The 26,924-nt window shown below is 45.1% G+C and overlaps 1 protein-coding gene across 1 annotated transcript in view; it reads right to left on the reverse strand.

The window, feature by feature from the left end:
* LOC137350466 (annexin A2-like) overlaps window positions 1-26,493 on the reverse strand; it is a 37,165-nt gene extending 10,672 nt beyond the window's left edge. The window contains exons 1-6 of the mRNA XM_068015109.1: window positions 26,287-26,493; window positions 21,671-21,738; window positions 13,975-14,062; window positions 10,830-10,924; window positions 7,619-7,732; window positions 2,155-2,245 (exon numbers count right to left, since the gene is read on the reverse strand). Of these exons, the coding sequence (XP_067871210.1) occupies window positions 2,155-2,245; window positions 7,619-7,732; window positions 10,830-10,924; window positions 13,975-14,062; window positions 21,671-21,721 (439 nt within the window). The 5' untranslated portion in view covers window positions 21,722-21,738; window positions 26,287-26,493. The remainder of the gene's footprint in view (window positions 1-2,154; window positions 2,246-7,618; window positions 7,733-10,829; window positions 10,925-13,974; window positions 14,063-21,670; window positions 21,739-26,286) is intronic.
* Between the last annotated feature and the right edge of the window lie 431 nt (window positions 26,494-26,924).

Consider the following 26,924-nt stretch of genomic DNA (forward strand, 5'->3'; position numbering starts at 1 on the left):
CTCACCACCACCTTCTCAAGGGCAATTCGGGATGGGCAGTAAATTCTGGCCTCGCCAGCAATGCCCACATCCCACAAACAAATAAATTTTTAAAAACAGAGCAAAGCATCATCACACCCGAGCTCCACAGTCTGTGCCTGCCTCTGAATTTGTCTAGATTACAAAGGGGTGGAGGGTGATGCTTCAGTTGTATAAATCTCTGGTCGGACCCCATCTGCAGCAACTCAGCTCAGTCCTGAGCACCACACTTCAGCAAGGATATATTAACCTTGGAGGGGGAACAGCGGAGATTCACCAGAACATTACCAGGGCGAAGAGAGTTAAATTATGAGTACAAGTTAATAGACTAGTCTTGTATTCCCTCGAGTAGAAAATATGAAGGAGGTATTTCAGCTGATTTACGAAGTTGATAGGTAGATAAATAGCAACTAATTCCTCTGATTGGGGAGTCCAGAACAAAGGGGGATATCCTTAAAATTATAGCCAGGCCATTCAGGGGTGATGTCTTCACACAAAGGAGAATGGAAATCTGGAACACTCTTCCTGAAAAGCTGTACAGACTGGGATTCAATTGATAGATTGTTGTTGGGTAAGGGCATTAATGGATAGGGAAGCTAGGTGGGCAGATGGAGTTAAGATACAGATCAGCCATCATCTAACTGAATGGTAGAACAGGCTCAAGGGGCTGAATGGCCTCCTTCTTTATTCAGTAAGAGCTTTTATGACTGATTAAAATAGTTATAGCTTCAGAGTGTCTGACCGAGATGTAATCTGACAACAAGTGATATGAGGAGGTGATCAAAAGCTTCATCAAAGAGGTGAGTTTTAAGGTGTTTCGTGCAAGAGGAAAAGGAAGTCAGGAGAGCAGCCAGGAGTACATTGGAATAGTCAAGGGGCAGAGTTGCGTAATGTTCTGGAAGTGAAAATAAACAGTCTTCGTGACTGAGATAATTTGTGGTCAGAAACCCATCTCAGGGTCAAACTTGACACCAAGGTTGCAGACAGTCTGGTTCAGCCAGGCACAGCGATGGAGTCGGTGGCTAGGAAACGGAGTTTATGATCGGGATCGAAGACAATGGTTTCAGTCTTCTCAATATATAGCTGGAGGAAACATTTTCTCATCTAATACTGAATGTTGGACACGCAGTCTGACAATTTAGGGACAATGGAGGGGCTGAGAGAGGTGCTGGTGAGGTAGAGCTGGGTGTCATCAGTGGAACCTGAGTCTATGTTTTCGGACAACGCCACTGAGAGGCAGGATATAGGTGAGAAACAGGAAGAGGCCAAGGATAGATCGTTGAGCACACCAGAACTAACTGGATTTAATTTTGGGAAATGAAGCTGAGCAGGTAGAAGGGGTAAATAGGAGAATATTTTGGCAGTAGTGATCATAATTCAGTTAGATTTAGTGTAGTTATGGGAAAGGACCGGAAGGCTCTGTCCAGTGGGGTTCCACAGCGCTCAGTACTGGGGTCCCTTGCTTTTTGTGGTATATATTAATGATTTGGACTTAAATGTAAGGGGTATGATTAAGAAGTTTGCAGACGGTACAAAAATAGGCCATGTTGTTGATAGTGAAGAAGAAAGCTACAGATCGCAGGAAGGTATCGATGGACTAGTCAGGTGGGCAGAACAGTGGCAAATGGAGTTCAATGTGGAGAAGTGTGAGGTAATGCATTTCGGGAAGGCTAATAAGACAAGGGAATACACAATTAATGGTCAGCTACTGACATGTGTAGAGGAACAGAGGGACATTGGAGTGCAGTGGAGCGCACTAAAGGTGGCTGGAGAAGTAGATTAGGTGGTCAAGAAGACATATGCGATACTTTCCTTTATTAGCTGAGACATAGAATATTAGAGCAGGGAGGTTATGCTGGAACTGTATAAAACACTGGTTAGGCCACAGCTAGAGTACTGCATACAGTCCTGATCTCAACATTACAGGAAGGATGTGACTGCACTAGAGAGGGTAAAGAAGAGAGTTACAGAGGATGCTGCCAGGAATGGAGAACTTAAGTTATGAGGAAAGATCAGATAAGCTGGGGTTGCTCTTCTTAGCAGCAGAGGAGGCTGAGGGGAGATTTAATTGAGCTGCATAAAATTACGAGGAGCCCAGTTAGAGTATGTGCTTAGACCAGATTCCTCCTCACTCACCCTCAAGATAAGCCTTGTTCAGGTCGTGGATTTCCTTGTTTGTGCGAGAGCACAAGATCTCAATCAGAGTGGCTTCAGTGGTTCCCAGCCCCTGTGGAAAGAAGATTTGAAAGTCTGTTCCCCTTTTGTTGCAAAAAAGTGTAAATATTTATCACAAGTTCAGCAGCAAAATTTACTGAGTGGAAATGACAAACTGTTAATAGCTCACACCAAAAATTTAGCTGCAGCAAAGGAGACTGAGAGACTAAACCATGGGATCTTTCTGTACCTACTGAAGCCTGTCCTTCACATGGGCATGTGACCTGCACATTAACAATTGCAGCAAACATCAAATCCACCTCCTGCTGTTACAGCCAACAGCCACCAGAGGGCACATTGGGACTAGCTGGCTGCCAAACACTGGGACTGTTCACTGTGAGACACTGGACAGCAGACTCACCTCCTGGAAAAACAACTGGCAAACTAAGCAACACGCCCAAATTCATTTATAACATGGCATTCAGTCCTCTGATTAATAAACACTGTGTTACCAAGCCAGGACCATGCTTGTTTTAGGTCTCTATGCTGAACCGACCGATCTAAGGAAAGCAGCAATGGATTGACGATCAATGTGAGTGAGTGAGTGGGGGTGGCAGTGTGTGAATAAAAGTGAATCAGTTTGTGTGAGTGTGTGTGAATCAGTGTGCGTGTGCGTGCATGTATGTGTGAGTGTGAATCACGTTGTGTGAGCGTGTGTGTATCAGCGTGTGTGATCAGCTTGTGTGTGTGCGCATGTGAGAATCAGTTCGTCTGTGTGTGTGTGTGAGAATCAGTTTGCGTGAGTGTGAATCACTTTGTGTGTGTGTGTGAATCACTTTGTGTGTGTGTGAGAATCAGTTTGCGTGTGTGAGTGAATCAGTTTGTATGTGTGTGAGAATCAGTTTGCGTGTGTGTGAGAATCAGTTTGTATGTGTGTGAGAATCAGTTTGCGTGTGTGAGTGAATCAGTTTGTATGTGTGTGAGAATCAGTTTGCGTGTGTGTGAGAATCAGTTTGTATGTGTGTGAGAATCAGTTTGTATGTGTGTGAGAATCAGTTTGCGTGTGTGAGTGAATCAGTTTGTATGTGTGTGAGAATCAGTTTGCGTGTGTGTGAGAATCAGTTTGTATGTGTGTGAGAATCAGTTTGCGTGTGTGAGTGAATCAGTTTGTATGTGTGTGTGAATCACTTTGTGTGTGTGTGAGAATCAGTTTGCGTGAGTGTGAATCACTTTGTGTGTGTGTGAGAATCAGTTTGCGTGTGTGTGTGAATCAGTTTGTATGTGTGTGAGAATCACTTTGTATGTGTGTGAGAATCAGTTTGCGTGTGTGTGTGAATCAGTTTGTATGTGTGTGAGAATCAGTTTGCGTGTGTGTGTGAATCACTTTGTATGTGTGTGTGAATCACTTTGTATGTGTGTGAGAATCAGTTTGCGTGTGTGTGTGAATCAGTTTGTATGTGTGTGAGAATCAGTTTGCGTGTGTGTGTGAATCAGTTTGTATGTGTGTGAGAATCAGTTTGTATGTGTGTGAGAATCAGTTTGCGTGTGTGTGTGAATCAGTTTGTATGTGTGTGAGAATCACTTTGTATGTGTGTGAGAATCAGTTTGCGTGTGTGTGTGAATCAGTTTGTATGTGTGTGAGAATCAGTTTGCGTGTGTGTGTGAATCACTTTGTATGTGTGTGAGAATCAGTTCGTCTGTGTGTGTGTGTGAGAATCAGTTTGCGTGAGTGTGAATCACTTTGTGTGTGTGTGAGAATCAGTTTGCGTGTGTGTGTGAATCAGTTTGTATGTGTGTGTGAATCACTTTGTATGTGTGTGAGAATCAGTTTGCGTGTGTGTGTGAATCAGTTTGTGTGTGTGTGAGAATCAGTTTGCGTGAGTGTGAATCACTTTGTGTGTGTGTGAGAATCAGTTTGCGTGTGTGTGAATCACTTTGTGTGTGTGTGAGAATCAGTTTGCGTGAGTGTGAATCACTTTGTGTGTGTGTGAAAATCAGTTTGCGTGTGTGTGAGAATCAGTTTGCGTGTGTGTGTGAATCACTTTGTATGTGTGTGTGAATCACTTTGTATGTGTGTGTGAATCAGTTTGTATGTGTGTGAGAATCAGTTTGCGTGTGTGTGTGAATCACTTTGTATGTGTGTGAGAATCAGTTCGTCTGTGTGTGTGTGTGAGAATCAGTTTGCGTGAGTGTGAATCACTTTGTGTGTGTGTGAGAATCAGTTTGCGTGTGTGTGAATCACTTTGTGTGTGTGTGAGAATCAGTTTGCGTGAGTGTGAATCACTTTGTGTGTGTGTGAAAATCAGTTTGCGTGTGTGTGTGAATCAGTTTGTATGTGTGTGTGAATCAGTTTGTATGTGTGTGTGAATCACTTTGTATGTGTGTGAGAATCAGTTTGCGTGTGTGTGTGAATCACTTTGTATGTGTGTGTGAATCACTTTGTATGTGTGTGAGAATCAGTTTGCGTGTGTGTGTGAATCAGTTTGTATGTGTGTGAGAATCAGTTTGCGTGTGTGTGTGAATCACTTTGTATGTGTGTGTGAATCACTTTGTATGTGTGTGAGAATCAGTTTGCGTGTGTGTGTGAATCAGTTTGTATGTGTGTGAGAATCAGTTTGCGTGTGTGTGTGAATCACTTTGTATGTGTGTGAGAATCAGTTCGTCTGTGTGTGTGTGAGAATCAGTTTGCGTGAGTGTGAATCACTTTGTGTGTGTGTGAGAATCAGTTTGCGTGTGTGTGAATCACTTTGTGTGTGTGTGAGAATCAGTTTGCATGAGTGTGAATCACTTTGTGTGTGTGTGAGAATCAGTTTGCGTGTGTGTGTGAATCAGTTTGTATGTGTGTGTGAATCACTTTGTATGTGTGTGAGAATCAGTTTGCGTGTGTGTGTGAATCAGTTTGTATGTGTGTGAGAATCAGTTTGCGTGTGTGTGTGAATCAGTTTGCGTGTGTGTGAGAATCAGTTTGCGTGTGTGTGTGAATCAGTTTGTATGTGTGTGTGAATCACTTTGTATGTGTGTGAGAATCAGTTTGCGTGTGTGTGTGAATCACTTTGTATGTGTGTGTGAATCACTTTGTATGTGTGTGAGAATCAGTTTGCGTGTGTGTGTGAATCACTTTGTATGTGTGTGAGAATCAGTTTGCGTGAGTGTGTGTGTGAGAATCAGTTTGCGTGTGTGTGTGTGTGTGAGAATCACTTTGTGTGTGTGTGTGAGAATCACTTTGTATGTGTGTGAGAATCAGTTTGCGTGTGTGTGTGAATCACTTTGTATGTGTGTGTGAATCACTTTGTATGTGTGTGTGAATCACTTTGTATGTGTGTGAGAATCAGTTTGCGTGTGTGTGTGAATCACTTTGTATGTGTGTGAGAATCAGTTTGTGTGTGTGTGTGAATCACTTTGTATGTGTGTGTGAATCAGTTTGTGTGTGTGTGTGAATCACTTTGTATGTGTGTGTGAATCAGTTTGTGTGTGTGTGTGAATCACTTTGTATGTGTGTGTGAATCAGTTCGTGTGTGTGTGAGAATCAGTTCGTGTGTGTGAATCTGTTTGCGTGTGTGTGAATCACTTTGTATGTGTGTGAGAATCAGTTTGCGTGTGTGTGAGAATCAGTTCGTGTGTGTGTGTGTGAGAATCAGTTTGCGTGCGTGTGAGAATCAGTTCGTGTGCGTGTGAGAATCAGTTCGTGTGTGTGTGAGAATCAGTTCGTGTGCGTGTTTGTGAGAATCACTCAGTATGTGTGTGAGAATCAGTTTGTGTGTGTGTGTGAATCAGTTTGCGTGTGTGTGAGAATCAGTTCGATGTGTGTGTGTGTGAGAATCACTTTGTGTGTGTGTGAGAATCAGTTTGTGTGTGTGTGAGAATCAGTTTGTGTGTGTGTGAGAATCAGTTTGCCTGTGTGTGAGAATCAGTTCGATGTGTGTGTGTGAGAATCACATTTTTATTTATTTAGAGATACAGCACTGAAACAGGCCCTTCGGCCCACTGAGTCTGTGCCGACCAACAACCACCCATTTACACTAACCCTACAGTAATGCCATATTCCCTACCACCTACCTACACTAGGGGCAATTTATATTGGCCAATTTACCTATCAACCTGCAGGTCTTTGGTGGTGGGAGGAAACCGGAGCACCTGGGGAAAACCCACGCTGTCACAGGGAGAACTTGCAAACTCCGCACAGGCAGTACCCAGAATTGAACCCGCGTCGCTGGAGCTGTGAGGCTGCGGTGCTAACCACTGCGCCACGGTGCCGCTGAGGGGTGGGAGACGAGTGGGTGAAATTAGCAGGCCTGAAAACCCTGCTTCTCTGGGACACTTCCTGCATGGCAGGTGGGCCAGGGTTTGGAGCAGAAGCCGGTTCTGCTGGATTCTGAGTTGTGGAGAGGGCCTGGATATTGTTTGACATTCAGAAGGAGGCACCATTGCCCCAGTAGACATTCCACTCCTTTAGCAACTGCAGGCAAATCAGGGAGACATTTGCTGTGCTCAGGATGGGCCTCAGCCAGTACTGGTCTGAATTACCCCTCAATCCACAGCCGCCTGCCTCAAACATGGTAAGGACCTCTCTCTCTGGCAGTGATGGGTCCTCTGTCAACAGAGCAGTGGCATTTCAGTCCCTGTGCTTTTATAGTCAGCTGTCACAGGACAATGGGAGGCAGTGAATCATAGAGTGGTAACAGCACACAAGGCCATTCGGTCCGTCGTGTCCATGCCAGCCACTCAACTTCTCCCACTGCCTCGCCTTTACCCCGTAACCCTGCAAACTTTTTCTGATCAGGTAATTATCCAATTCTCTTTTGAAAGCCTCGATTGAATCTGTCTCCACCGCACTCTCAGGCAGTGCATTCCAGATCCTAACCACTCGCTGTCCGAAAAGGTTTTTCCTCATCTCGCCATTGGTTCTTTTGCCAATCACATTAATTCGGTGCCCTCTGGTTCTCGACCTTTCCACCAATAAGAACAGTTTCTCTCTATCGACTCTGCCTCGACCCCTCCTGATTTTGAAAGCGTCTATCAAATCTCCTCTCAACCTTCTCCAAGGAGAATAGTTGTTTCAATCTATGCACATAATTGAAGTTCCTCATCTCTGAAAACACTCTCATTAATCTTTTCTGCACCCTCTTTAAAGCCTGAAGTGTGGTCCCTGAACTGTTGACCCTCAACAGGGTGGGGTGGAATACGAGCCTGGTCTACACAGTCTGCCTTCTAATTTCACTGAATCCTCCGAACCCCAGTATCGGCAGGAACAGTGAGAGGGAATTCCAGGGCTCCGAGTGGAACTGTCAGGTTCCAGAGCACTCACCTCCCAATTTCCAGTCTTCTCCACTATCATTCCACCCAAAATCCTCACCAAACAGAGAGGCTCCAGATTAAATCCTCACCAAACAGAGAGCCTCCGGATTAAATCCTCACCAAACAGAGAGGCTCCGGATTAAATCCTCACCTTGATGGCTCCCCTGACCTCAGAAGCATCATACTTGGCTGGAGTTTTCAATAGCCCCAGGATGACAGACCTCAGCGGCTCCGAGAGGGCAGAGTGCAGGACACTCTCCAGTTTCTGTAGGTACAAGAGGCATTTCATGGTGAACATAGTCACTCAGCACAAAGACCGATCTGCTGTGGGGAAGAGAAAGGCAGCATCGTGTTACCAGTGTCGGAAACCATGGGATATAGAGAATGAGAGAAGGGGCAGAGGAGAGCAGAGATCCACAAGGGAGAAGGTGGGAAAACAATCGTGGGAGTTTTGAGCTCAAAGTTTGAGGATGGAGCTATTGTACAGATGGGTTTTTAGAAAAGGTCCAGAAATATGTAGGTGAATGACAAGAAGTCCAATGTATATTCATATAGTGCCTTCAATATAATAAACCGTCCCAAGGCACTTCACATTATAAAACAAAGTATGACACCGAGCTGCCTAAGGAGATATTAGGCTGGGTTTTCCCATGGGCTTCAGGACTAAATATATAATGGCACAGTTCTAAGGAATGGACAGGGACAGAGGGACCTGCGAGGGGGTTCATGTGTATCAATCTTTGAAGGTGGCAGGACATATCGAGAGAGTGGTTAGTGAAGCATGTGGGATCTTGTGCTTCATAAACAAAGATATTGAGTATAAAAGCAGGGAAGTTATGCTGAATCTTTACAAAGTTCTGATTAGGCCTCAACTGGAGTATTTCATCCAGCTCTGGTTACCACACTTTAGGAAGAATGTGAGGGTCCTTGAGAGAGTGCAGAAGAGATTTACCAGAATGGCTCCAGGGATAGAGGGATTTTAGTTACAAGGTTCGGTTGGAGAAGCTGGGTTTGTTCTCCCTGGAGCAAAGGAGATTGAGGGGAGATTTTGATAGAGGTGTACAGAATTAAGACAGGCTTAGATAAGGTAGACAAAGAAAAGCTGTTCCGAATAGCTGACGGTAAAAGGACTGGGGGACACAGATTTAAGGTTCTGGGGAAGAGATACAGGGGGGATTTGAGGAAGAACTTTTTTACGCAGGAACTTGCTGCCTACGAGGGTGGTGGAAGCGGAGATGATGAATGATTTCAAAAGGAAATTGGATGGAGATTTGAGGGAAATGAACTTACAGAGCTACGGGGATAGAGCGTGGGAATGAGACTGATTGCTCTGCATGGAGCCGGCATGGGCTCGATGGGCCGAATGGACTCCTTCTGTGCCGTAATGACTCTATCACACTAAAAATGGCACTTTCCGCAGTGGGAACAGTGGCACAATCCTCCAGGAGACAGTCTCCTGATTGGCTGCTCCAAGCTCGCCATCTGATTAGGCACGGCGGGTGGGCCTCTGATGCTGCCAGTCCAAATAGAGGGCAGGCAGCCCCGGAGACTCAGCAGCTCTGGAGGCTCGGCAGCCCTACTGGGAGAGGTGGGCGCTGCTCATGCAGGTCAGAGGCACTGAGGCCACCTCAATGTGGCCTTCACTGGCCAACACAGAAGGGCTGCACTGAGGACTCCCGAAGCCGGTACAGACATTGGGATGGAAGGGAAACCAATCCAAAAGGTTCAGCCGCGGCTGTGATTGCAGCCTTTCATTCATGCGGCCCTGGCCTTGGAGCATGGACCTTCTGGCCCTGATGACCCACTCCCCCAGTCTGTCGCAGGAAGGCGACCTCCAATGAACAGGCGGCCTCCGCGTGCGATAGGGGGACTGCTCTGCTACTGGAAAAGTTCCAACTGCAAAACTGCAAAATTGGGGCCCTAACCACCCAAACTGGCTGCCTGCCCCAGTGGAGCGGACAACCAATCCTGGGAAAGATCCCCGGAGGTGGGAATGTATCAGGGTGCCATTCCCACACAGCTCCCCCTATTTTCCCAGCACCCCCACCCACCGACCCAGTTTCCACGGAGCTGGGAAAACCCAGCCTATTAGGTCAGGTGACCAAAAGCTTAGCGAACGAGGCAGGTTTTAAATAGTGTCTTGAAGGAGGAAAGCGAGGTGGAGAGGCGGAGAGGCGGAGGGAGGGTATTCCAAAGCGTGGGGCCGAGGCAACCGAAGGCACAGCCACCAATAGAATTAGAGGAGTGCAGATATCTCGGAGGGTTGTGGGGCTGGAGGAGATTACAGACAGAGGGATGGATGAGGCCATGGAGGGATTTGAAAACAAGGAAGAGAATGTTAAAATCAAGACATTACTTGACCGGGAGCCAATGTAGGCCAGCGAGCGCAGGAGGTGATAGTGAAACAGGACTTGGGGTGATTTAAGCTATGGGCAGCAGAGTTTTGGATGACCTCATGTTTATGGACAGTAGAATGTGGGAGATCATCCAGGAGAGCATTAGAATAGTCAAGTCTAGAGGTAACAAAGGCAGGAATGAGGGTTTCAGCAGCAGATGAGCTGAAACAGGAGCAAAGTCAGGTGCAGTTATGGAGGTGGAAATAGGTGGTCTTAGTGATGGCACAGGTACATGGGTAGAAGAACATCTTGGGATAAAATATAGAGTCAGAGTGTTTGGTTCTGGGCTGCAGTGACATTAACTGATGTGACACTGGCCCTCAAAATTCCTGTTAGAGTTACATTCATCCTATCAATCTGAAATTAGTCACCTTCACATTAATCCCCTCTACTCCGGAAATATTCTGTTTCATCCACATTGGGTTTTTTGCCCCTTCATTGCATTCCTCCCTTCTCCCTCTCCAATTCTCTGCTCCTCCCCTCTATTCCTCCATCCTCCCACCCTCTCTCCTACCCTCCATTCCTTCCCACTTCCCCTCCACTCCTCACTCTGCCACTCCATTGCTCCCTCTTCCCACTTCCCCTCCTCCCTCCCTCTCCTCCCCTCCATTCCTTCCCACTCCCCCTCGATTCCTCACTCTGCGCCTTCATTCCTCCCCTCTCCCTCTTTTTCCTCCCCTCCATTTCTTCCCACTTCCCCTCCATTCCCCCCTCCTCCCAGTCTCTCCATTCGCCCCCCCCCCTCCCCGTCTCTCCACTTCTCCCTCCTCGTCTTCCCGGAAAGACTCAATGTGTTAACTCTAGTCTGGCCTCTGACCTCACGGTACCCTCCCCCACATGGGCTGCTATGTTCTGTGCCCAACAGGGAATGATGGTCAGTGCTGACCAATAACTAGGACAGTTCACATTCTACACATTCACCTGATTGAATGTTGAATGCTCCACTACAAAGGGAAACTCACTCACCTTCTGCACCTTCCTTTCGAATGCAAAGGCAATATCCTGCCTTTGTGCATTGCTGCGCTTGGTCAATACATCAATGATGGAGTACTCATCGACACCTGCAAGACAGACAGAATATTACAGCTTCAGATCACAACATCCGGGGCTTTACTACACTCTAGAGGTATCTATCTGTATAGGACAGGAATGTGTATCAGTGTCTGTACAGAAAAGGGCTATGTATCTAACTGTACAGGACAGGGCTGTGTATTTATCACACAGGGCAGGACTGTGTATTTATCTGTACAGGATGACTGTGTAACTATTTGTACAGAACAGACTGTGTATCTATCTGCACAGGACAGGGCTGTGTATTTATCACACAGGGCAGGACTGTGTATTTATCTGCACAGGACAGGGCTGTGTATTTATCTGTACAGGACAAGACTGTGTATCTATCTGTACAGAACAGACTGTGTATCTATCTGTATAGGACAGGGCTGTGTATTTATCTGTACAGGACAAGACTGTGTATCTATCTGTACAGAACAGACTGTGTATCTATCTGTATAGGACAGGGCTGTGTATTTATCTGTACAGGATGACTGTGTAACTATTTGTACAGAACAGACTGTGTATCTATCTGTACAGAACAGACTGTGTATCTATCTGTATAGGACAGGGCTGTGTATTTATATGTACAGGACGACTGTGTAACTATTTGTACAGAACAGACTGTGTATCTATCTGTATAGGACAGGGCTGTGTATTTATCGCACAGGGCAGGACTGTGTATTTATCTGTACAGGACAGGGCTGTGTATCTATCTGTACAGGACAGGGCTGTGTATTTATCACACAGGGCAGGACTGTGTATTTATCTGCACAGGACAGGGCTGTGTATCTATCTGTATGGGACAGGGCTGTGTATTTATCTGTACAGGACAAGACTGTGTAACTATTTGTACAGAACAGACTGTGTATCTATCTGTACAGAACAGACTGTGTATCTATCTGTATAGGACAGGGCTGTGTATTTATCTGTACAGGACAAGACTGTGTAACTATTTGTACAGAACAGACTGTGTATCTATCTGTATAGGACAGGGCTGTGTATTTATCTGTCCAGGACAGGGCTGTGTATTTATCACACAGGGCAGGACTGTGTATTTATCTGTACAGGACAGGGCTGTGTATTTATCTGTACAGGACAAGACTTTGTAACTATTTGTACAGAACAGACTGTGTATCTATCTGTACAGAACAGACTGTGTATCTATCTGTATAGGACAGGGCTGTGTATTTATCTGTACAGGACAAGACTGTGTAACTATTTGTACAGAACAGACTGTGTATCTATCTGTATAGGACAGGGCTGTGTATTTATCTGCACATGACAAGACTGTGTAACTATTTGTACAGAACAGACTGTGTATCTATCTGTACAGAACAGACTGTGTATCTATCTGTACAGGACAGGGCTGTGTATTTATCTGTACAGGATAAGACTGCGTAACTATTTGTACAGAACAGACTGTGTATCTATCTGTACAGAACAGACTGTGTATCTATCTGTACAGAACAGACTGTGTATCTATCTGTACAGGACAGGGCTGTGTATTTATCTGTACAGGACAAGACTGCGTAACTATTTGTACAGAACAGACTGTGTATCTATCTGTACAGAACAGACTGTGTATCTATCTGTACAGGACAGGGCTGTGTATTTATCTGTACAGGACAAGACTGCGTAACTATTTGTACAGAACAGACTGTGTATCTATCTGTACAGAACAGACTGTGTATCTATCTGTACAGGACAGGGCTGTGTATTTATCTGTACAGGACAAGACTGTGTAACTATTTGTACAGAACAGATTGTGTATCTATCTGTACAAGACAGGGCTGTGTATCTATCTTTACAAGACAGACTGTGTACCTATCTGTACAGACAGGCTGTGTGTCTATCTGTACAAGACAGAGCTGTGTGTCTATCTGTACAAGACAGAGCTGTGTGTCTATCTGTACAAGACAGGGCTGTGTGTCTATCTGTACAAGACAGGGCTGTGTGCTTATCTGTACAAGACAGGGCTGTGTGTCTATCTGTGCAAGACAGGGCTGTGTGTCTATCTGTACAAGACAGGGCTGTGTATTTATCTGTACAAGACAGGGCTGTGTGTCTATCTGTACAAGACAGGGCTGTGTGTCTATCTGTACAAGACAGAGCTGTGTGTCTATCTGTACAAGACAGAGCTGTGTGTCTATCTGTACAAGACAGGGCTGTGTGTCTATCTGTACAAGACAGGGCTGTGTGTCTATCTGTACAAGACAGACTGTGTACCTATCTGTACAGACAGGCTGTGTGTTTATCTGTACAAGACAGGGCTGTATGTCTATCTGTACAAGACAGAGCTGTGTGTCTATCTGTACAAGACAGGGCTGTGTATTTATCTGTACAAGACAGGGCTGTGTGTCTATCTGTACAGACAGACTGTGTACCTATCTGTACAGACAGGCTGTGTGTTTATCTGTACAAGACAGGGCTGTGTGTTTATCTGTACAAGACAGGGCTGTGTATCAATTTTATCTTGCACCTTTCAACCTCAGGACATTCCAAAGCACTTTACAGCCAATGAAGTACTTTTGATGTGTAGTCACTGTTTTGATGTAGGAAACGCAGCAGCGAATTTGCGCACAGCAAGCTCCCACAAACAGCAATAAAATAGTGAGCAGATATTTTGTTTTTTTCTGCTGTTGGTTGAGGGGCAAATATTGTCCAGGACACCAGAGAGAAATCCCCTGTTTGTCTTTTAATAAAGGGATCTTTTACATTCATCTGAGAGGACAGATAGGACTTCAGTTTAACATCTCATTCAAAGATGGCACCTCTGACAATGCAGCACTCCCACAATACTGGCACCAGGGGTGTGTCGGGCCTGGATTATGTTGCTCTAGTCTGTGGAGAGGTGCTTGAACCATGTCTTACTGACTCGATGGCGAGAGTGAGACAGAGACTGAGTCGTGCTGACCCCTGGACTCAGCACAGTATGAACACTCTGCAGTTTGAAGGTGTTGCACTCCAAATGGTTACACACAAAGAATAATCCTCCACCAGTGCTAGCTCATTCACAGAGGCCCACGTCAGCACAAACCCAAAACTGTGAGCTCACCTTTGGTTTTAATCGCTCGTTCCAGCTCTATGGCATCAGTCGCGGCATCAAAATTAGGAAATGGCTTCACTGTGGCCCCAGCAGATAGCTGAAATACAAGACAAGAGTTCAACCCCTCCACCACAATCCGCGGGATCGCCTCAGCTACAGTCCTGGGAATCCCCTTATCCCAACCCTAGGAATGCCCTCATCTCAATTATGAGAAGCCCCTCTTCCACCATTCTGGGAATCCCCTCAACCCAATTTTGGGAATTGCTGCATTATAAGCCTGGGAGTCCTGTCATTCCAACCCTGGGAATCCCCTCATCTAAATCCTGAGAATGCCCTCAGCTACAATCCGCAGAATTGCCTCATTTCAACCCTGGGAATTCCTTCATCCCAATCCTGGGAATCCCCTCATCACAATCCCAGGAATCCCCTCATCCAAACCCTGGGAATCCCCTCATCACAATCCTGGGAATACCCTCAGCAAGAACCCTGGGAATTCCCTCATCCCAATCCTGGGAATCCCCTCATCCCAATCCTGCAAATCCCCTAATCCTGATCCTGAGAAACCCCTCAGCAACACCCTGGGAATCTTCTAAGCCCAACCCTGGAAATTCCCTCAGTCATAATCCTTGGACACCGCCCCCCCCGCAAAAAAAGACCCCGTCACCAATTTCCTACCAAAGCAGCTGCTTCTTGCTAATTGATTTTGGAATAAGGTTGCCAACTTGCCAGGAATTAACAATTAATCCCCCTGGACACAGTTTGAGAGAAACCATAGGGGCATTAGAGAAATATAGTTTTATTAATTTGCTTTGAACACTTTTGTTTCTTGGTTTTAAAAATGTTGGACAAGGAAGAAAAGGTTGTTTGACTGACAGTGGAAAATCAACCAATCAGGCAACAAGGAGTCTATTTGCTTTCCAATTGGTGAGGGGGTGGGGCAGCATGAGTTGGGCAGCCAATGATTAGAGTGTGGAGGGAGGTGGGGTGGGGAAGTGAGATGGGACACTATGTGATGACACTCCAGGAATACGTCCAACCAGAACTGGCAACCTTATTTCTGAATATAATTAAAATGAGGCAAAGAGATTGCATTTGAAGGAGCTTGAAGCCGAGACAAGGTTAAGGTAAAAAAAAATCAGGGTTTTCACAGTGGACTGCGTATTTCTTGTGAGCCGTGCTTTTAGTTCTGTTCATGTCAGTGTATGATTTAAATCAGAAGAGACTAAAAAGTTGGAAAAAGTAACTTGAAAGACAAAGACTGTAGTTGTATCCTGACCTCTTGTTCTAGCTCACACGAGTCAGAATTTGGCAGCTCACTTTAAAATCATCCTCACTTTATTTTATATTGGTGTCATTATTCAACTCCCGAGTGAGTCCCAGTCTGTGAATAGCTAACTGATCTCCATCTGATGGCCCCCCACCCCACCCTGTAAATGCACAGTTGAAACCAGGAGTTCAGAGTCTGCAGGATGTGACAAACCCCTCTCTCAACCTCCTCCATAGCACTATTGACTTGAACGAGATGTCTGTCACTCTGTAACCTTCCTTACAGTGCAAGGGAGGAGTACTTTCAGTTCAGTCTGGTCCCTCTGACAGCCCCTCTGTTTTGTCTGGCCCTCATCTCAACTGTTCCTAAAATTAGACGCAGAGTCCTCCAAACCTACAAGCTCACAGACCCAATCGCACCCAATGACATCTCAAACCCTAACAACAAAAAGCCCCGAGGAGTCCCAGCTCACACCCAACCTAGCTCTTTCCCCATGTGATCACAAACATCATAATATAACCTCTTTCCCAACTTCCCGAGTCCTCGTTAATGTCGTCGAGTGTGATTCCCAGCTCCTAGGCAGCCTCCCATGCCTGATCCCAGTTTCCCCACTTCCATCCTGGCTGCCAGCCTGCTGGATGCCCAGAGCTTTACGAAGGTAGAGATTGAATCCAGGACCACAGCACAGGAACATAGCGAGGTGGAGAATAGAGAAGAGGAGATGGCAAGAAGGTGAGATTTACAGAGAGAGAGACAGACAGACAGAAAGGAGGCAGAAACAAGCGCAGAGAGACAGAGAGCACATCAGCAGGTAAAGGGGCAAGGGTCAGAGTGGGGCAGAGAAAATTGCCAATAAACAGATAGAAGGAAAATGGGAAAGAACTGGATACTTGTTGAAAGTTTCTATCCTTGAGCTCTGCTTTATTTTAACTGCAAAAATTCAAGTCCTTTCCTATCAAAGTGCCAAAACTAACAAAAGGAAAGGGCGTGTCACTGAAAACAAAGACTGACAGGAGCAGTGGAAAGTGTGTGCGTAGCCATGGGTTTTACCTCTCACCTTCGGTGTAGGACAACGGGACAGCTCGATGACAGAAAAATAACTTAACATCTGGGGAAGAGGGGAAACAGGATGAGCAATCCTGTGCTCAACTTTCCAAAGACCCTCGGCAGATTGGGAGTGCTGGGCAGGAGCCAGAATTGCAATGTTCTGTTTGTGAGCTGAGAATTCAGGCTCTGGGAGCCCCCTCATCACCACAATCGGACTTCAGGTATCAGTGGGTGACTATACCGATGCCAAAATCAGCACTTAACCAAATTCAATGTCACAATGGCATGTGGTTTTGGCAAGGCAAATCTTGGGACTGAGAAACATCCCAGAGAGAAACTGCATTGGGAAATCTAGAGTTGAGAACATCAGTTTCCACAAAGAAGTCCCAGTCACTGTGAATGTGGGGAGTAACCCAGAGGATATACAGAAGAAGTGTTACCCAGAGAGTGGAAGGATTAAACTCCTACACAGCTCCTCAATACCTGTTTGAATCTTCAGGGTAATAAAGGAGGGTATGAGTGATGTTTTGCTAAATATTTATCCGGATGTTATAGATACTGGATTATGGGCTTAATAGTGCAAACTGGGTCCAGTTATTACAGGCTAGCTAATTGGTAGTAAGTAGATCAATTGTGAGGCCAGTTCTACAACACAGGGTTTTGGGGACCTCACCTCAAACAGGATATAGAAAGGATTCAGAGAAGAATGAGTGGGGAGATGCCATGCCTAAGGGGCTAAATTACAGAGAAAGACTCAAGCAAATAAACTTATTTTCACTGGAGAAAATACAGAGAGTGAATACAATCCAGGTCTGTAAGTAATGAAAGGCGTAGATGAGGCTTAAGTAAGCAAACTAACCCAGGCAGTGAGACTAGGGGACACAAAGATAAAACACACCGGGTTTGCAGATTAGAAGCCGCTGTATTCGACACTAAGTGCTAGTTCACAGCGCAGCTCCAACTATTAAAACAAAAGGAAGCAAAGACTTGCAAAATTAGATTGCAAAGTAAGCGGTGAGGACGCAAAGAGGCTGCAAAGGGATCCTGACAGGTTGAGTGAGTGGGCAAGAACATGGCGATAGAATATAGCGTGGAGAAGCATGAAGTTATTCAACTTGGAAGGAAAAATAGAGGAGAATATTTTTGAATGGTAAGAGAATGGAAGTGTTTGTCTTCAGAGGACCATGGGTATCCTTGTACATGAAGCACAGAAAGTTAACATGCACGAAAAGCAAGCAATTAGGAAATCAGATGGTATTTTAGCTTTTATTACAAAGGGATTGGAGTGCAAGAGTGAAGAAGTCTTACTGTAATTATGTAGAGCCTTGGTGAAATCACATCTGGATTACAGTTTTTAAAGGATATACTAGCCTTGGAATAAGTGCAACAAAAGTTCACTAGACTAATTCCTGGGATCAAGGGATTGTCCAATGGGAAAAGGTTGAGTAGACTGGGCCTATATTCTGTGGAGTTTAGAAGAATGAGCAGTGATCTGATTGAAAAGTATAAAATTCTTGGGGTTTAACAGGATAGATGCTGGGAGGTTGCTTCCCCTGGCTGGAAGTCTAGAACTAGGGGTGTCAAGAAAACATTCTTTGCCAAATGAGGATTTTTCATTCATTGGTTGGAAACCAACATTAAACTTTTAAGAAAGGAAAGCTGGGATCCGACAGTTAGCTTTTAAAAGGTTGACAGCCAAGATGGCCACTGCAATTTGCATTAAAATACCTCACATTCCAGGACATCGAATTGGAGACATGTCTAACAAGAATCCCATCCAGGATAACGGTTTGACTAACTGAGTAGATTATCCATATCACCCTTGTTAGCGGGACATTCAAAGCCATCTCAAAGCATTCATGAGCAGAGACGTACCTCCAGGGGGAAAACACTGACAATACCACCTGAGAGGGGTTTGGGTTTTACGTTTTGGACTTCATTAAAAACAAAGGGGATTGAGAGAACCATGTGACAGTCTCCCCAGGATGTGTAAAACTGGGAGTTTTATTACACACAGCAGATAAGCTGCGAGTGCCAATCAGGCAGAACCCCAGTGGGGCTCTGTGAGTTTCTCTCTTTTTCTCCAGATACTGCAAGTTTTTGAAATCTGTCTGTGACTACAGAACATCCAGGTCTACCATTGCCACAGACAGAGACCCTGGGAAGAAAGCCACCTACATCACTGTCTCCAAGAAAAACCTGAACCAGGTGGGCCATCTGCAAGAATACTTCTACCAGCCAGAGACTTCGGAATTACAACCTCAGCCAGAAGACAACTGATTTAACAGACACCTCAAACTGTATATTATTTTTAGTTGTTTTGCACTCTAATCCAACCCTCATCACTCCATAATCTATTTGTGTGTGTGTGTGTGTGAATGAAAGTGTAGCATAATTTATTATTTTATCTAGATTGGGTTTAGATTTTTAAGTGCAATAAACTCACCTCATTCTTGTTTAAACTCAAGAAAACCTGTCCAATTGGTTCTTTTATGCTCACAACAAAGGCAAAGGGTTAAGCACTGAAGTGGTAAGCACAGCCATTGTTTAAAAAGGAATAAGCCCTGTTGTGGTCAAACAAGGAGAAGGGCAAATGGGGAGCCTTGCAACCCCTTCTAACCTGATCGTAACAGGAGTCACAGTCTCGGGATAAAGGGTCGGCCATTTAGGGCTGAGATGAGGAGAAATTTCTCCACTCAGAGGGTGGTGAATCTTTGGAATTCTCTAACCCAGAGGGCTGTGGATGCTCAGGCATTGAGTATGTTCAAGAGAGCATTCAATAGATTTTTGGACTCTCAGGGAATCAAGGGATATGGGGATAGTGTAGCAAAGTGGAGTTGAGGTAGATGATCAGTCATTATCATAATGAATGGTAGAGCAAGCTCAAAGGGCTGAATGGCCTACTCCTGCTTCTATTATGTTCTTATTTCTATAATGCCTTTCATGACCTCAAGATGTCACAATGCACTTCACGGACAATGAAGTTACTATTGAAGTGTTTTCACTGTTGTATTGTAAGGAACTCTTCAGGCAATTTGCACACAGGAAGAAACTGCGACGTGATAACGACAAGAACAATATCAACAACTTGCATTTATGTATCGCCTTTAATGAAATAAATTGTCCAGACAATTCAGATAATCTGCTGTTTTAGTGACATTAATTGATGAATAAGTGTTGGCCAGAACACTGGGGAAAACTCCCCTGTTCTTCAATTATATTTATACACCGCCTTTAACACCCCAAGACTCTTCAGGGAATATCAAACAAAATTTGACACTGATTCACACAAGGCGATATAAGAGCCAATGACAAAAAACTTGGTCAAAGAGGTATGTTTTAAGGAGTGCCTTAGAGAAAAGTGAGGTAGAGAGGTGGAGAGGTGTCGGGACGGTATTCCAGACCTTAGGGCCTAGACAACTGAAGGCACGGCCAATGGTGGACCAATTAAAATCAGGGATGCACAAGAAGCCAGAATTAGAGGAGCACAGATATCTCGGAGGGTTGTGGGGCTGGAGGAGATTGCAGATATAGGGAGCGATGAGGCCATGAAGGGATTTGAAAACAATGGTGAGAATTTTTAAATCGAGGCTTTGCAGGATGGGGAGCCAATGTAGGTCAACAAGCAGAGGGGGTGACAGGGGAACAGGACTTGGTGCGAGTAAAGACATGGGAAGCAGAGTTTTGGATGACCACAACTTTACGGAGTGGGAGGCTGGCAAGGAACACGTTAGCATACTCAATTTTGGAGGTAACAAAGGCATGAGTGAGGGTTTCAGCAGCGGGGACAAAGTTGGACAATGTTACAGAGGTGAAAATAGGTGGAATTTAGTGATGGCACAGATATGAGATCAGAAGATCATATTGGGATCAAATATGACACCAAGGTTGCAAATGAGCTTGGTTCAGCTTTAGACAGTTGCCAGGGAGAGGGATGGAATTGGTAGCTAGGGAACAGAGTTTGGGGTGGGGACTGAAGACAGTGGCTTCAGTCTTTCCAGTTTAAAGTGGAGGACATTTCAGCTCATCCTGGACTGAACATCGAACAAGTCATCCGATGATTTAGAGACAGTGGAGAAGTCGAGAGAGGTGGTGGTGAGGTCGAGCTGGGTGTTGTCAGCATATATGCGGAAACTGGCACTGTGTTTTCGGATGATGTCGCCAAGGGGCATCATGCAGATGAGAATTAGGAGGAGAGCCAAGGATAGATCCTTGGGGGACACCAGAGGTAATGGTGAGGGAGCAGGAAGAGAAACCATTGCAGGTGATTCTCTGGCTACGAATAGATAGATAAGAGTTGAACCAGTTAAGAGCCAGCTGGACAATACTGGAGAAGCGTTGCAGGAGGATGGTGTGGTTAACCATGTCAAAGGCTGTTTCCATACTGTGGTTGGAGTTAAAAACCTGACAGGGAGGATTCAAACAAGGATTTGTGAGGCAACAACATGTCAAAGAGAGGACATGGAGGTAAGTGATGGGGCAGTAGTTTGCACGGATAGTGTGGTTATGGGTTGGTTTCTTGAGGAGACGGTTGATGAAGGCAGTTGTTTTAAATAGTGCCCCTCCTGAGAGGGTCGCTAGGGTCATGTACTACAAAGGGATATTACACCGGGAAATGAACTCTCGTACAGTGTAGTTGAACTGGGAGAGATCCTGGCTCTGTGATCTGTATCCGGGAATGGGGAGCGGAGACTCTGGTTGCTCAGACAGATGAAAGGCATGTTATTGCCACTGCTGCATCTCCTGTTCAGCTGTGGGAAAGGACATCAATGCTCCTGAGCTTTGCAGTGCTCAAATGGCTGAGTACAATGGGATTGTGGTGGACAGTATTTGGTGGGAGTTGATTCCAAGACAACATGTTGTGAATGCAGTGTTGTTTTTGAGGAGCTCTGAACCCCTGATTGTGTCTGAGGTTAGACTCTGTGGACGAGCCATGTGAGATTGTTTGTAGGAGGGAATTGTCTGCTCACAGGTCACCAGCTTCACATTTTATACTGAGAGGGAAGAGGTGATCAAAATGTTACAAGAGACCTGTCTGATATTCGGAAAAGCAATCATTGGCCCAGGGTGGAGCTCAGAGAGGAAGAGGATCATCTGATTAATCATTGGGAACGGAGAAAGCAGCTGAAATCTGGTGTTCCCGTTTCTTGTGCAGCTTCTGGGTAAGTGAGTAAGTCAGAAATAACAAAGGAATTTGTCATAATCAGAAATGGAGCGTCAGCCGAACATGACAGCTGGAGGTATCCAACCAGCAACCCAAAACCCTGCCCACAGACCACAGCCCCTCCTTCAGACCTACCCCAGCTCAAAGCCCACCCACAGCCCAAAGCCCCACCCCATTCACCACTCCAGCCTCACCCAAACAGTTTGAGATTAGAGTCAGGTACTCACCTCATCACAACCCAGACTCACTTGAGACAATATGTCGTGGATTTCTGCCATTTTGCTTACAGAACAAACTAGGACGAAAAGAAAAGAAAATCTCACCACAGTTTTCGACAGGCGGCATCCCACAATAACGTGGATTTAACAGCATTCCGAGCAGGGACTGCAGCTTTATTAGGACCTCGGTCAGGGGAGCATTCCATTTCAAAATGAAAAGCTTAGTTTTAGAGATACAGCACAGAAACAGGCCCTTCAGCCCACCGAGTCTGTGCCGACCATCAACCACCCATTTATACTAATCCTACACTAATCCCATATTCCTACCACATCCCCACCTGTCCCTATATTTTCCCTACCACCTACCTATACTAAGGGCAATTTCTAATGGCCAATTTACCTATCAACCTGCAAGTCTTTGGCATGTGGGAGGAAACCGGAGCACCCGGAGGAAAGCCACGCAGACACAGGGAGAACTTACAAACTCCACACAGGCAGTACCCGGAATTGAACCCAGGTCGCTGGAGCTGTGAGGCTGCGGTGCTAACCACTGCGCCACTGTGCCGCCCAGCTCCTCCACCAAATTGCTCTATTAAAACCCTAATACTGCACAGTGTGTGAGACTGTGATCTGTTTGAATCTGGGAGAGATGGTGGTGTGGTGGTAATGCCATTGGACTAGTATATATAGAGATACAGCACTGAAACAGGCCCTTCGGCCCACCGAGTCTGTGCCGACCATCAACCACCCATTTATACTAATCCTACACTAATTTCATATTCCTACCAAATCCCCACCTGTTCCTATATTTCCCTCCCACCTACCTATACTAGGGGCAATTTACAATGGCCAATTAACCTATCAACCAGCAAGTCTTTGGCATGTGGGAGGAAACCGGAGCAAACCCACGCAGACACAGGGAGAACTTGCAAACTCCACACAGGCAGTACCCGGAATTGAACCCGGGTCCCTGGAGCTGTCAGGCTGTAGTGCTAACCACTGCGCCACTGTGCCGCCCAGTAATGCAGAGGCCCAGGCTAATACCCTGGGGACACAGGTTCAAATCTCACCAGGGCAGTTGGTGGAATTTAAATTCAATTCATTAATTTTTTTAAAATCTGGAATTAAAAGCTAGTCTCAATAATGGTGCCTTGAAACTATCATTGATTGTTGTAAAAACCCATCTGGTTCACTTATGTCCTTCAGGGAAGGAAATCTGCCATCCTTACCTGGTCTGGCCTACATGTGACTCCGGGTACACAGCAATGTGGTTGACTCTAAACTGCCTTCTGAAATGGCCTAGCAAGCCACGCCCACATCCCATGAAAGAATTTTTAAAAATAAGACTCAGTGTTTGACCAGTCATTCTCCCTTCACTCCACTCTTCTGAAGCAGTGATGTTTCACCAGGTTTTTAGTGCAGTGGATAAGTAAAAACCCTTTGTCAGTTAACAATGAAAGTCACATTGTTCCTCAATGTCTGAATCAAGCTACTTGGAAGCCCGCGAGTGATGCTTGAACAAGCTGAGGAGCAGATTAAAACCTGTACAGGCCCAAGCATTCTGAAAACACTCCCTATTACTCAGGCCGAATGGAATGTGTATGTGGGCGAATTTCTCTAAAACCATAGCAACGCTTCAACTGAAAACTTCAACTGTTGCTGGCACAGATTGCTGGCAAAACTCATAAACCTCAAAATATGAGCAAACCAGCAGACATCGGGATGAGAATAAAAACTGCACTTGGGTCTAACTCATAATCCTCCAGTTAAAATCAAATCAAATGTCACATCTGTGTGCCATTAGTTAAAGAAAGCACTGAGAATCAATAAACGGAGTGGGGCCAAATTACTTCAATCCTAATTGAAAACAAGAGCAAATGCAATAACTGTTCTGGTAATTATCTTTGAAGAGTGTGGACCAGTGTGGTGAGAGACTTGTTCAAAAACAAAGGACGCTGTCATTCACTCACAACAGTTTAGCAATCTAATTCACACTTTCCAATCTCTTCAAAATACTGCAGCTCTTCCTGACCCCGTGTTTGTACTTTCTGCAATATCAGTATCAAACCTCAAATCAGTGTATTCACACCTATTCTGTACTAATGCTTTGTCTTTCAACACACCATTAACATATTGTTTGCCTTTGCTCCGTGACCTTATGGTCAGCTATGTGGCCTGGTCCAATCTGCACCTTCTCCTTTGTTATCTCTTGCCCCACCCCCACCTCACTTGTTTATAATCTGTGACTTTTCTAATATTTGTCAGTTCCTAAGAAGGGTCACTGACCCGAAACGTTAACTCTGCTTCTCTTTCCACAGATGCTGCCAGACCTGCTGAGTGATTCCAGCATTTCTTGTTTTTGTTTCAAACCTTAATCTGTTCAGACTTTGTTCTCATTTCAAAAACTCTACATTTCACTGATTAAATATCGGGGCCGCTAACAGCTGAAACAGCAAAACCTGTGGTTAAACAACATTCTCCTTCAAAAGCAAAATACTGCGGATGCTGGAAATCTGAAATAAAAACAGAAAATATTGGAAATAATCATCAGGTCTGGCAGCTTCGGTGGAGAGGAAAACAGAGTTAACGTTTCAGGTCTGTGACCTTTCATCAGAACTGGGAGCAGGTCACAGACCTGAAACGTTAGCTCTGTGATTCTTCTTTTCTTCGTCACTTTCAACGGAATATTTGTCAAACGCAAACCATTTCTTGTCCGAACTTGAAATGTTTGAAATTATGAAGAGAGGGGACAGGGTGTGTCAAAACAGACTGTTTCCAGTGATTGCATCTAGAACAATGGGACACAGAGATTAAATGAAACAGATTTAGGACAGAGAGCAGAGGCCGTGGAATGCACTGTTGGATTTGGTGGTTGAAGCAGAGACCAAGTTAACTGTTAAAACCAGGTTAGGTAGAAAAGAAAAGACAATAAAAGGATAAAGAAAGAAAGACATGCATTTATATAACACCTTTCATGGTCTTAGAACATTCCAAACTGCTTTACAGCCAAAGATATGGGAACAGAAAGAGAAAAGCAGGTTGACACCAAGGCTGCAGACCATCCCCAGAACTCTTCCAATGGGAGTATAAGGGGAGATCTCGAGCACTTAGTCCCCCCGCCCCACCCAATCCTCAGGAGTGTCAGCACACCCACCCCCTCTGTACCTCACTGCCAGCACCTACAAGCCAGGGAGACAATGGGAGCAATAGGTCTATGGTCTGAAGTTGTGAAAGTCAATGTTAAGGCCTGAGATCTGTAAAATGCCCAGGGGAATTGACGAGGGGAGTTAAAGAAGGAACTTGACAAGGTCTGTTCCTCTAGCTCGTGTTGAGCTTCACTGGCACAGTGGAGGAGGCCGAGTTCAGGGAGGTCAGATTGGGAGAGGAACAGTGGCTCAGGATTGCTCCCGTTCTTCAATGTGCTTGTACTTTGCTCGCATTAGAATCTGTAAGTTCAGAATTACATTTTTAAAAAGATTTCCCCGTGTTCTGGGGTCAGGCAGTAACCTCCTGTTTAAAAGGAGAGAATATTATTCACTGGTAAACCTGCTCCTCTCGTCAAACATCCCATTTGGCAATTTGGACGATTGGGTCTCATTCGTGGCCTAAATCCAAAACCAACTCTCACAATGTTCTGTAACATCGCCCGTCCCTGCCCCGCCTCAGTCTATTTCTTCCTGAAAGGCTTCGCCATGCCTTTGTTACCTCCACACACGACAGCACCAATACTCTCCTGACCAGTCTTTGGCCACCTTGAGCTCATCCAAAGCTCTCCAGCCTAAATCCTACCCCGCACCAAGTCCCATCCGCCAGACGCCTCCGAACCCCTCAGCGATATTGGCTCCTGGTTCCCCAACATATCAAATTTAGAATTCTCATCCTCTGTAACCTCCTCCAGCCTTACAACCTACCCCACCCTGGAACTCTCCACTCCTCTGACCACCACATGCTTCTTGTACAATCTCCTTTATTAAATTACAACTCTATGAAGTGCCTTAGGGCATTTTTTTTATGCTGAAGGTCCTATATAAATACAAGTTGCGTTTTGTCCGACTGCTGTAAGACATAATAAAATTTGTCCCTGAGGCATGTTGGAATGGAACATTTGGAACAGTTCACCAAGTATTCCCACTCCACCCCTCTCGCTTATAACAACTGAGCAGAAGAATCACAAGTTCCAGCATTATACAGAGGCACAGCCCTTACTACAAACAACAAACTCTTAGTTCTGCAAGCTATAGTGGGGGATCTTACAGTCACTAATGCACAAGCTTCATTACTTAAACTCTGCTCACTGCAGTTTTATAACGTTGATAATCATTGGCACTAACCCAGGGCTCTTCCAGAGGGTGCGGCATCCGATAGATCACTTTAGCCACACATTACTGTATTTAAGATTTCACAGTCACCGAACAAACCCTAATCTGTTACTTTCCAGAAAGGAGTTTAAGTCTTTTCATTCTGATCAGACAACGCAACTTAAAAGTTTGAGATGATTAGACACTTGGACAATTCACTGCATCGTGTCTTAAATCAATCAATGCTGCTTTAATAATGTTGCTTAATTTACTGTAGCTCACATATCCTGGATTCTATTGTAGCAAGGGCCAGAAATACAGACTTACCTGACTGCTCAGCTACTGAATAGAGACTAACTCTCCTCCAAACTTCACTCCAGATTCAGGGTGTGGTTTTTAAGTAGCAGCTGACTGTGGCCACATCAACACTTCAGTGATTCCCCACCCCTCAGCAAGCCTAGCCTCAGATATAGCTCCAAATCCGCTCAGGAGATTCAATCATTTCCTACCGAAACAATGATCCTTAAAACAGTCGGATGTATAAACCCCAAACTTACAGTCCTTCCAGTAAACGCCACCTCAAAGGTGGGGAAAAAATTGCCCCAAAAATACAAACCATACTGTTGCTGTGGATATGGAAGGTCGGTTTTTATAAATTTGAAGGAGCTTCTCTGATTAAAATTGGTTAAGATGTACTTTCCTCTTGCATTTTCTTTTACATTTGTCGCTGATTTCCTCGCCCATTTCTAAATATGTGTCATTTTCTACCAGAGCTTTGTTTCTCAGTCACTGCCCACACTCAGCAACCCTCTCTGAACAGCACGGAATGCTGCTCATTGCCATAACCTCAGGCAGAGGGAGGAAGTGACTGAGCATTCCCATTGCCCTTCAATTCGGCAGTCAGTGTGCAAACATAATCTCCATCTTCAGATCCTAAAACGTTCCTGCTACATCTGTTTAATCAT

Source organism: Heterodontus francisci, chromosome 35, assembly GCF_036365525.1.
Source record: "Heterodontus francisci isolate sHetFra1 chromosome 35, sHetFra1.hap1, whole genome shotgun sequence".
Lineage (NCBI taxonomy): Eukaryota > Metazoa > Chordata > Chondrichthyes > Heterodontiformes > Heterodontidae > Heterodontus > Heterodontus francisci.